Source organism: Rhagoletis pomonella, unplaced genomic scaffold (assembly GCF_013731165.1).
Source record: "Rhagoletis pomonella isolate Grant_MI unplaced genomic scaffold, Rhpom_1.0 Rhpom_scaffold_00009, whole genome shotgun sequence".
Classification (NCBI taxonomy): Eukaryota; Metazoa; Arthropoda; class Insecta; order Diptera; family Tephritidae; genus Rhagoletis; species Rhagoletis pomonella.
This window is the reverse complement of record NW_023458563.1, coordinates 37,378,745-37,391,314: the sequence shown is the minus strand read 5'-3', so window position 1 is coordinate 37,391,314 and position 12,570 is coordinate 37,378,745. Positions and strand designations below refer to the sequence as shown.

The 12,570-nt window shown below is 34.0% G+C and overlaps 1 protein-coding gene and 1 long non-coding RNA gene across 2 annotated transcripts in view; one reads left to right on the top strand and one right to left on the bottom strand.

Annotated features, from left to right (window-relative positions):
- The window catches only part of LOC118745768 (twitchin), a 286,196-nt gene that overhangs the window by 106,776 nt on the left and 166,850 nt on the right, over positions 1-12,570 (bottom strand). The window contains 3 exon segments of the mRNA XM_036479424.1: positions 2,367-2,399; positions 6,972-7,007; positions 9,975-10,148. Coding sequence (XP_036335317.1) covers positions 2,367-2,399; positions 6,972-7,007; positions 9,975-10,148 — 243 coding nt within the window.
- The window catches only part of LOC118745770, a 115,365-nt gene that overhangs the window by 29,455 nt on the left and 73,340 nt on the right, over positions 1-12,570 (top strand). The window lies entirely within an intron of this gene.

Here is a 12,570-nt window from a genome sequence, read left to right as displayed (position 1 = left end):
TAATAGAAAGGTTTTGTAATAAAACAGTCTTCTCGCTCCCACACATAAAATCGGCTCCTTTACTTGTGCATAATGTTGCTTACTCTAGAGTTTCTAGTGATATTAGTAGTAAAACCAAAAATTCTTCATACTAAATATTCGTTGGCGTCACCTTGGTTCGCGTAATTTTCTAGAACAAGTGTAGAATAGCGACCGTTTAGCTATAAAATAACCAAACATGCCGATTGATAGAACTTTTTACGCTGATTTCAACGATACCAAATTTATTTGTCACTGGTAAAAAAAGAAGATATAAGAGGTTTATTTGTATTTTTTATTATCACTAAATTGTTGAAACCCAAAAGTAGATCATGATAAAGTATGTAATATCGAATTAAAGAGAATAACTTGTACTTTCTAAATTATATAAAATTCTTTACGATTAATTATGCAGTTTTTTCAAAAAAGGTTATTTCATGAAAAAATAAAATTTCTTGGATTTTTAGTGGTTTTGGTTTAAAAATACAAAAAGCTATAAATTATGTACATCAGCTGAAGAACAAATTAATGACCTTTATGGTGACGTCATTAGCTGTTTAATTGGTTATAAATTACATAAGATATTAACATTTAAAACTGAACTTTAACCTTCTAGAACCTCTTCATTTTTTACTTGCGCCAAATCATTTTGGCATGGCTCAAATGAGCATAAAAAGTTCTATTGATCCGCATTTATAGTTTTTGCATAGCTGAACGGTCGGCATTCTAGATTTGTTCCTGGAAATGACGAAGAACTTAATTCGAAAATGCATATTTTTATGTATTGTTTAGTATTTCCATTAAAACACCCAATATATTGCAAATTCGCATAGAATTAATAATACACATTTTACTTCTAATTGTATACTTTGCGTACTTTTTGTAGTACCATTCTACTACCGTTTTCGCAAAATGCGATCACATTCTTCCCCTTTCTCCTACTTCCAAAATACAAATCTAGATAGAGGAGTGTCAAATTTTAGCTGTCACAAATTACACAACCTTGTATTATTGAATCATGATATAAACCCAAATTTAAAACTTTATAGAAAACTAAAAAAATCTAAAAATGTTCATCCAAATGTCAAATAATTTTTTTCTAAGAATTTTTTGAGTATATAGAATTAAAGCCCTTTCAATTTTATTGCAACAATGTGCAAGTTTCAAGTGGCTAAAAAATTTCCGTTGTTGCGGTTTTCTTTCATATAAAAATAAATTGTGTTTATTCGTTATATAGTAGCAAATGCGACAAAAATAATCAAAGGAATCATAGGATATACCGTCGGAATTTTATGAATTTTATAATAGAATTACACAAATATAAAATAAGCACTTGAATTTCCAATATAAATTATGCTTTTATGATTTAGTTTAAATGTGCTACTCTTCCACGCAAACATCTGAAATGTGCTAGTCTTCCACGCAAAAATCTGAAATGTGCTACTCTACCACGCAAAAATCTGAAATGTGCTAGTCTTCCAAGCAAATAGTGAAATATGCTACTCTTCCACGCAAAAATCTGAAATGTGCTACTCTTCCACGCAAAAATCTGAAGTGTGCTACTCTTCCACGCAAAATTCTGACATGTGCTAGTCTTCCACGCAAAAATCTGAAATGTGCTAGTCTTCCACGCAAATAGTGAAATGTGCTACTCTTCCACGCAAAAATTTGAAATGTGCTACTTTTCGACGCGGATAATGAAATGTGCTAGTCTTCCACGCTAATAGTGAAATGTGCTAGTCTTCCACGCGAATAGTGAAATGTGCTACTCTTCGTAGGGACCGACGATATGTTGTCTACGGCACTCCCTTTTTTGTTTGTGTGATTACTTACATATATATGTATGTATGTGGAGAGCATGTGTAAATATGTTTATGTATGCATATAGGCTGGTGTGTGTTACTGAAACTACATGTGTGTGGGTGTTTCTGATAAAAACGAAAAGATATGGAAATTCGTATGTTAAATAATACTTAAAAAACAACAACTTCTACTGCTAATGTTTGGAAGCGTTTGAACAAATTCTACTGCGGCATACTCCATGTGCGCATGCGTGTTTTCATTAGGTGACTGTGCAGTATCCTTATTACATACTATGGGCATTCATATAAACACTTAAATGCCTCGTAACCACGAAAATCTCGTTAATAAAGCGTTTTTCCATACAAAATTATGTACGTTTACGAAGTTTACGTGGTTACGAGGCATTTAAGCGTTTAGATGAATATCCCTATTATTTATATTTTAATCAACAGCGGAGAATTTCAATGAGTATGTTTGAGATTAAATATTGAAAGAAAAAAATCAAACTCATATTTGGAATACTGAAACTTTTGAAATGTTCTCACCTGTTGATCACCAACTTCGCCTGGTCTCAACAACTGTAATTAGTTCATGTTCAAAAACACAAAATTAAAATTAAGACATTCAAAGGTTCACCATTATCTATTACATATATATGTATGTGTGTGTGCCTTTTCTTAGGTTCAAGTCAATTTGATAAAAAAAATTCAAAACCCTCTTCAGCACTTTGGGGTTTTTATAGACCACGTTGCCTTAAAATTTTACGACCCATATGTCTAAATAAGTATTTGCATAACTAGGTTTCAATAAATTGTTCGCTAAAAACCGGACGCTGTGTAAATACTTGAACATCCGTGTCCGCTGAATTTCGGACTCGAATATGAGCTTAGTTTTCATTTTGCATGCAATGCAGCAAAAAGATTTCAGAAAAAAACATGTTTTGTTTAGTTTTATTAGAAATTTTAATTTAAGTTTGGCTAAGATTTTTTAAAACATTAAGTAAAATTTCCATTTAACTAGCAAATGTAACCATTGTTGGTTTTCTGTTACTCTTTCCCTGATTTATGCTATGAAAAGCAGGCAAGTTTTATAAATTTGGATTTTTACAACACCAAAATAGGTTGCGTTTTGGAAATGGAGTTGTAGAGAAATTAAAACAACACTAGGGCCCCCTGTAGGATTAAAGGAAATGGGTGCTGGTATGTTACAGTGTGGAGTGAAGCGGAAATTGCTGGAAGCGGAGATTTAGACTTGAATGTATTTTCAATACGACTGAGGTTGAGTTCCGAGATTAAACATTGTAGAATTTTTCCTGATGGCTCTAAATATGACGCAGGATAGGATCTGCAGTATATATAGAAAGTAACGGGGGAAATCTTCACTTCCCGCTTGGGAAATATGCCTGGATATTTCAAGCTGAGGTACGTTGTGGAACATAGATGGAGGAGTTTAAGTGTCTATAGATACACTCAAGGCATTGGCTAGCACTCTTATTACTTCTAAACTAAATCAGACTGAAAAAAATAATGAGCTTGTTTTACTCTGGATGGCAGCTCACTCGGGAGTGTCTAGTAATGAAGGATCTGACCATTTGGTCAGGGAGGGCTCAGACCAGGCATTCCTCGGTCAGCAACCAGTTATAGCACTCCCACACTCGGCCAACGAAGCCATCGTGAAACTGAGTGAATATCTTGTTGGGTAGTGGAAAAATTCGAGGGGCTGCAGGTGAGCAAAACTCATGTTGCTCTCAATCTCAAAGGGTCTCCTTGGGGTAAATCGTGTATATTTAAAACCGTTTATAAGGGAACTCGAAAACAGGACAATGGACGGTATATAGTCTGAGTGCTAATTTCCTTGTTAGCTCTTAATAAATTATACTGGAAGTTGGTCAGAATGATGAATCTTGATCACACCAAACCCGCCTTAGTTAGGGGCAGTTAAGCAGCGATCACGGCAATTGGGTCGGAATGAGAAACATCTTTGGCAGCATGTAGTCAAACTCTACTGAGTCCCAGGACATAGAATGAGGATGGTTTAAAGATATACGGGGACAGGTCTTGGGAGACCTCTATTGGGTACACAATGGGCCTGTGTGGGCTTCGAGTAAACTCCAATAACTGGAGCCCCTTGTCCAACTTAGCCTAACCTTGCCTATGCATATGACAAATTTTAATACTAAATATTTAACTGAAATATACTTAACAAAGATTATTGGTTTCGGTGTTGAAATCTGTCTTATACAGTGACTATATTTAATAGTGGTTGGTGGGATTGTTCTGTCCGAATTCCTGTCTAGTTACAGGTGCGATAGCCTGACAGAACAATCAGCCTATACCTGGAAACAAGTTGTCGTTAGCGCGCACAAGAAAAGAGTAACCAAACCCACAAAACCCATTAAAGAACTAGCCATTTGCAATTATGCTACCAAACAATTTGTTGGTACTACAAAGCAATAGCGGTCGAATGGCCAGTCTAAAATAAATATTTATCACAAATAAAATCAGATTCTTGCTAGGCTCAAATCGTTAGTGGTAAGCAATAAACAGACGGCAACGCTGATTTGTATTAACAGTTGATATGAATAAAATTTTACCCTGGCAAACGGTATTACGGATTAAGCAAGCCGCAAGGTCGTGGCTTTTTTTCGCGAAATAACGACACGCAACAATTATGATCTTAATATATCACAGTTGTGTGAAACAAGATGGTCGGAAATATATAAGGCTATCATAATTTTATAATTTTCAGAAAATTTTCCTGAGGATGTGGAAGCTTTAGAAAAGTTGTCAATTCAGGGAAATTTTTCCACAAGAAAGTCTGCGTATCAATTGTGTGCTGCTATAACAAGGCCGATGTTCATCATTGTTTAACGACAATTGCTAAATATTGAACGCTGCTGGAACCTACAGAAAACATTTTGCAAATGAAGACAATGGTTAAGAGGTGGTTAAGAATGATCGCAAGAATGCAAGAGGAGTCACTACGGAGTTAATTAAAAAATTTCTCTACCAAGTTTGGAAGGTAAACAGAGAAAACAGAAGTATCGGTCAATGAAAATGAGTACTGGCGACGGTCTATAATAAAACCGTGTCCGGATTCACTAATGGCTGTTTTACAACTACGCTTTTCCCATGAAAATACTCCAGCTTTTTCGTTTTTTCTAGATTGCACCCATTGTATTCGATTAAAGCTCTACCCAGAAATGCAGCAGACTACGGTAAAGCGGTCGGCGGTTAACCGCTGTCAAAAATAAAACTCACAAAGGCATATGGAATTGCTCATAGTTGCGGCGGCAGCGTTTTCACCGCCGATGTTTTTCGGTTGATTTAAATTTATTTATATTTTTACCGCCAAGCGGGGACGGCACAGTGTTGATTGAGTCTTGATTGTAGTAATTTTTATTATTTTCACAAGTTTGCCAATGATTTCCAGAAAATCTATGTACATACACGCACGTACCAAAAAATATTTAATTTTAATGATTGATAATGATCAAAAAGACAACTAACGGAAGCCGTCGTGTGGCGCAATTGTGTTTACTCTGACGGATTTCACTGCGCAACTGTTCAGCTGTTCCCTTACCGCCGATCGCTTTACCGTCATCCGCTGTAATTCTGGGTAGAGCTTAAATGTTCCAGTGAAAAGGTACAAAGGACGCGAAGGACTTTCAACAGATCTTTGATCTAGATATGGGCAGTGAACTCATTCTTTGGTACAACTTATGGAAAAAATAGAAAAAGAACTTTTCCGAAAAAGATATGAAGGATGCTGAAGTTGTAGATCTATTTAAAGAAAAAAACGAATTTCTCCCCGCGATAAATAAGTGCATTTCCATTTTGAGCGCTTTTCCATGCACAACAACGACTGTGTGGCGATCGTTTAGTACACTTCGTAGAGTTAAAACCTGGCTCAGAAGAACAACAGGAGAAGAAAGGCTTTCTGGACTATGCATCATGAGCGTTGATAGAAAACTCGTTACGAAAACCGCGAGATGATTCAGGAGGAAATAATCGAAAAGTTTGCTGAAAATCGTTATTAGCGTAAAATTATTAAATAAAAAATATATTAAAAAATGAACAAATATATTTCGAATATCGCTGCCGTCTGTGTATGCTTTTACGTTGTTTGCAGCCAACGCACTTCGCGGAATATGCTCCCAGTGGGCAAATGTAATGTATGGTTATCGAATAAATAATAAGTAAAACAGCCTTTTACACATTCGAAAATGATTTTTTTTTTTCTAAGGCGATGTCCTAAGAAAAGCGGGGCATTCAATTTTGCATTACCAGTAATCAAGGAATATATGCGATTTAGTATGAATATTATGGGACTTTTTGGATACATTAGAATGCTGATTACATACAAACAGCAATATAATCTAGAAATCATAAGGAATACATTACATTATTTCTCACGCATGTAATGTATTAGAACTTTTCCCACTGGGATTGATATGTATATACACATGTATGGTGTGTAAATATGTAAGTTGTATATGAGTGGTATGAACATATCGCACACCGTCTTCAAAAGAGTCACAACTCAAAAGAATACCTTCGTCAGAAAATGCGAAAAACTATTTCGTAGCACATGCTAATCATATGGGCAAGGGCGACTTTACCTTAGGTTTTTTTAACAAATTATAACAAAAATTTGCTCCAGCTTTTGCTGAAAGGTAAATAAAAGCTCTGTGTACATTTTAGCGCATAGTCTCAAAAATGCCAAATTTTGAGTTGTGACTCTTTTGAAGACGGTGTGCGATATGATACCTGCTAAAAAAAGGATGATTCTGGAAATTAAAAAAAATGACGCGAACTACTGACACTATGTTTGTTAATAATAAAGTCCGATTGGGTGCAGTAGTCTCAAGTGATCATTGTTTCTTGTTCTATGAAGTATACCATGTATGTAGTATGTACTTATATTAAATATATGAAAGATATGTATGTATGTATGTATATAAATATATGCTTAAATATATAAATGTAAAAGATACATATGTATATGTGTGTCTAGATCACCATATATAGTATACATTACTTGTAATCTATTTGTTGCATTGTGTGTTGTGTGTATACATGTATTGTTTTCCAATAGTTATCAGTAGAAACAATAGTTAGTGAGGACGTGCATAGATGTTTGATGCTTACCCTATTATCCGCCACTTCACCGGGTCGCAACTTCTTCTGAGGAACCGATGAAGATTGTGGAACGAGTTTTCATATGCAAACATGCGGTGGAATTGGTGGTGGTAGGTTGAGGTAAAAATTTGTGTAATAAGTGTGACGATTGTGTGACAACGTGTTTTGGTAGTCGATGAATTTATTGGTTTGTAATTGTTTCATGATGTTGCAAATATTTGAGGAAGTAATGGTGATTTGTAGTGTTGTTGGATTCGAGTAAATAAATAAAAGCAAAACATGTGATTATATAGTTTCAAAACAAAAACATATGTAGGTACATACATATACCTAGCCAGATTCTTTAAATTATGTTATGCATATGTGTATGTGTACTAAACTACTGTGCCACGCAAGATTTTACAAGGGCAAAATTCAATACAAACAATACAAATATAAGTAAAAGGATATAGCAACTAAAAGCAACACAGTAAAATTAGAAAAAACATTTATGACAGCTATGATATATATCTATAGCGATTTACTAAAATTGTTGTATCTCTCATTGTACTATAAAATATCAGAACTGGTGTTATTGTGGTTTATACTTTGTTCAAATAGCCAACTAAATTTATTTATTTAATTTCACATATTTATTTGAATACATTTTATTGTTCATCACTGAACTTTGTTTGAGATATCAATTAAAATTTTTCATATTTTGATATCAGGCCCAAAAATGCTCACAGTTCATATACAAAAGTAAATTCCCCTTCACCATTTTCATTTCCCGGAAATAGTTTAGTATACTTTTAAGGAATATGTCTAACTTGTATCAACTGATTTTGAACTCCACTCCAACACATATATTAGACGTATGTTAGACTGCCTCACGAACCTTACAAAGAAAAAAACAGTCCCAAATAAATATGAAGCTTTTCAAGTTTATAACTCCCACGAAAAAATATTGGCCAAATTTAGTTTTATTCGGGAGCTAAGCCGCAACGAAAATTCCACTAAACCCGCATTGTTCGTGAATAGAAATCTATAACGAATCCGGCGGCATAATTCTAGCCGGTTTAAACTTAACCTAATCGACGTAAAGCAAGACGAAGACGACCGATAAACTAATAAAACTGCAATCAGAGATGATGTCGTCTGCAGACTAATCGTTTGTGCGGCCTATCGTTCGAGATACATAACAAGGCTGTTAGAAAAATGTAATGCAGATCCAGCAGTATCCACCTAACGAGTAACCATAATCTGAGCTAAAATGTCTTAAGGAAATCCAATTTGATGGTTTTATTATTACTAAATTATCAAATTTATAGAGAAAGGAAATATGAACCATTTCCATGGTACCTTGATTTCGAAAAGTTTTCATTATATGGCTGCGTTATTGCTGACAATCAGCGTTGCCGCCACTCAAAGAACTTTCTAACCAAGATTAGACGAAAAATTTACCAAATGTAAGGAAAAATAACCAATTTTTTTATTAGATTAACAATTCAGGTCATCACACATTCTTTTATATAGTACGTATAGAAAAAGTTTACAAACCAAAGAAAATCAATTTTTATTTGCATTTTTGAAAAGTAAATCCTTTTAGGGCTGTAATACGTAAATACATATTTTAGAAACTCATTCTTCCCGTATTAGATGCATATGTATGAATGTTTATATCTTCGTAAACAAAACTCTTTGTAAGAATCAATGAAATACCTAATCAGCGTGAGCATGTATATATTTTAAGATTAGGATTAAATAATTAAAAATTGGACTTATTAAGCTATATCGTTGCTCAGCGCGAAATACCTCGTATTCACCGAACGTAGTACCGCATATACGACGGTAAATAAATTTTACAAAAGCGTAAAAAACCGATTTTTTCAAAACTGTGGAATGGTATTTTCACTGAGCCCTCTTGCTATAAGATTATTATTATTAATCTTAACTTAAATTAATAAAGTAAGCAGTAATGGAAAAAGAATAACCAAATCCCTTCTTTATTGTACATATGTACATGACGTGGTATTGGATTCCCCACATACGAGGTATTTATATATGTACTATCTAAGTATGCATTCATTGAGGAAGTCTTTAGCCGAACATGTATATTATGTAGTATGTATATCATAAAAACAAATACATACATATGTCAGTAATATTAATGCATACATTCCAAATATTCTTATTTGGTTTCACTGCTGGGGCTGCCACTGCTGCTGCTACTCTCCTCAACCTCGAGAGGTGTAGCTAGCCTATGTCAATTAAAAACTACAGTAAATATTAAAATTCACCAAAACGGGAAAGATCTTAACAACTTCACAGGCAAGAAAAAAATAACCAAAATTGGTTAAAAGTAACCAAAACGGCAACACTGCTGACAATCCCATTAAAAATTTAATTTCTAATATGTTGACAATTTGCTTTTCACAGAATCTGTGGCATATCATTTATGTTTATATTTGTCTATAGGTATTTTCACGAATGACACCGCACTGAGGCAAATAATTTTGGTGGGGGCCATAAATAAAACAAAATTAGGTTAGGCACATTCGGCAGAAATGCTTTATACCTTTTTAAGTTTTATTATTTGATTTTAAATAGATCTCCGAAGGATAGAGTTTTGTAAAGTAATAACATGCCCAATTATTCTACTAAGCTGGCTAAATGAACAAAGTCGGCTTAAATAACATGACATTTATTTACACACACATATTTGCGTTTGTACAAATATTACACACTTTGTACACAATACAGATTTCTCCAACTCCTTCCGCTGCACTCGTAGTACTCAAAATATAGAAAAAGTGCAATAATTATTGTTGGCTGAACCCTCAAAAACAAACATAGAAACATTTAAAGCTAAGGTTTATGCTTCTAAACGCTCCTTAGTGGGTCCATTGAGCCTAGTAGGCGACCAAGAGATAAGCTTTTTTTAAATGGCAAATAATTTTATTCGAACTTTTTGGCTCATTAACCATGTGCTCGCGGAGTTTTTGGAGTCAAACCTATCGCAGCGATACATACCTCATCATTGATTATAAGTGACGGACGACGTCCCATCTCGGGCGGCACCAGTGATCCACGACGACTCGCAGGCTCAGGTGCAAGAGACGGGCGCTTTTCTCTAACCACTTCAATCTTAGGCGGCTCTCCTGGTGCCGGAGGCTGCTGTATTTTTGGCACCTTTGGTTTATCATCCTTTAAAAAGAAAATTTTAGTATTAATTGGAATATATTTATGCATATAACAAAATTATATGCTAGTAAATTGGTATTTACATCGTAAAATATCGACATATTAAATAATACAGTCAAACCTGCCAGACCCGAAATCTTAAAACCATCTTAAACAGCTCGTGTTGCTTAATTAAACTCGTAACTTATTGCCTGGGGTAAACGCAATCATACTCTCGCGGCAAATTGAAAGGCAATATGAAAGAAGACATATGCTGTCATTGACAGGTTGAACTTAAAAGGGGAAAACAAATTTGCTAGATTTTATGGATAGCTTTCGCATCTCAAAGGGTTTTCATCTCTCACTTATTGCAGTTCTGGCTGATTTCATTGTATTATCTTAATAGTACGTTCACGTTGACCTATAAACTCGAGTTTATGGGCCATTTTGGAGTTTAAGACTAAACTCTACACATAATCTCGGAGTTTGCCATATAAACAATTTTCGTCGAATTCGCCCTAATCACCACTTTTATTTGGTGTTTATGTGAATGCAACCCTTTTTTGAATAAATTTGGAAGCACGGTGCAAAAATTTGGCCGCACTAGTATAAATTTTAGCCGCACATCTTCCCGTACATATTTTAATATTTCAAAATTTAGTTATCTCAAAAGCCATTTCCCGTACATACGTCTAGAATACCAAACATTTAGCTATGCAAAACCCAAAAATGAGGCTCGATAGAACTTTTCACGCTGATTTTAACCATAAAGTAAAAATTAAGAAGGTATAAAATGTTAAAGCAAAAATTTGGGATTTTTTAAAATATCAATATTTTCTGAACTAAATAACTTATTAAAAACTAATAATGTCAAAATACAGATACTTTATTTGTCTTTGTTTTTGTTTATTATTAAGCCGGAAATACTGAAAAACAAAAATATATATTATTTTTCTATTACCTTTATTTAAAATTTGGTTTACAAATGGTTCTGGTATATACTTCGCATAAAATGTATTTAAATTATCTTGTTTATAAGCATCAATCCTTTTGTATTTAGTCAAGTAGTTTCCGAGATATTATACACATAAAAAATAGAAAAGTTAAACTTTAACCTCTTGTATTGACCAAAATAATTTTGGTATGGTTAAACTTAGTGAAAAAAGTTCTATCGATCCTCATTTTTTTCTTTATAGCTAAATGGTTGGTTCTTTTTACCCCGACTACATCGGACTATAGTAATAGCTATTACTGTCCAAATCCTTTATTACACACACTAAATGAGAATAAGAAAAAGTAAACAACCAAATGTCAGATTAAACTCTGAGTTTCTTAAACACCCCAATGAGAACACTTGACTGTTGTGCATAAACAAAAAACGTTAAACTCGAGTTTATGGGTCAAGGTTAACATACCATAACTCAGTGGTTCCCTTTTCCAGGTGGCGATCCACCTTTTCTTATCCTAATACCTCAAACAAACTTCTTCGTACATATATATAATTAGCCATCAAATATTGCCCAAATCAGAATGGTGTTGCTTGCAACTTATATTTATTTATTTATTTTTAATAATTTTTTAAAGTATAGTTCGTCCTAAAACAAAAACCACTTAAATAAAAATTTCAAAGATTGCACTAAGCTCACCCAAATTTCAAACTTTTTATCTAGAATTTCTAAATATTTTCGAGTATGCAGTTTTGTGGCTCATTTAATTTAAGCAAAATAAAGTGTACGATTCAAGTCGTTAAAGATTACCGTTGATATTTTAGATTGTTTTTGCTGGCGGTGTTGAGAATTTTTTCCCATATATAGAAATAAATTTAGTTGATACGTTATATGGAAGAAAATGCTCAACACGCTCGGCAAAAAGATTTGATTAATTTTTGTGAACTTTGAGTAAGCTTTGAAACTTTTACTTATTGGTTTCTGCATGATAAACAAATTACAAGGTAAAATCATTGATAGACAGTCTGATGTTTGCCAGCAATATAGTTTTAAAATTAGAGCTCAAGATCACATACACATTCTCATTTTTAATCTCAAACAACAACAATTGTGAACAATTTCATTTTTTTATTTTAATATTTATATGATTTTAAAATTCATGCAAGCGTCAGAAAAAATCATGGCCGACGAATTGAGAGAATGTTTTTACCATCGCATATACTTACAAGTATGGAATCCTATGCCCCTTTTTGTCTATTCTCTTTCTAACAGCGGATGTGCCTGCCAAACAGCGGACGTGCCTGCAAACTGAAAAGCATGATGGCGGCAGTGTTTCGACAGGCACGTTCGAGGATGCGAACGGCAATGGAAGGTAAGAAATGGAGGATGGATGACATGAGAATGAAAGAATTATGAAATAGCAGAATGTCGAACCGAAACGAATTTCAAAAATCTGACAATGCGAATGAAGTCAAAATAAAAGAAATGCGAAATAGCGA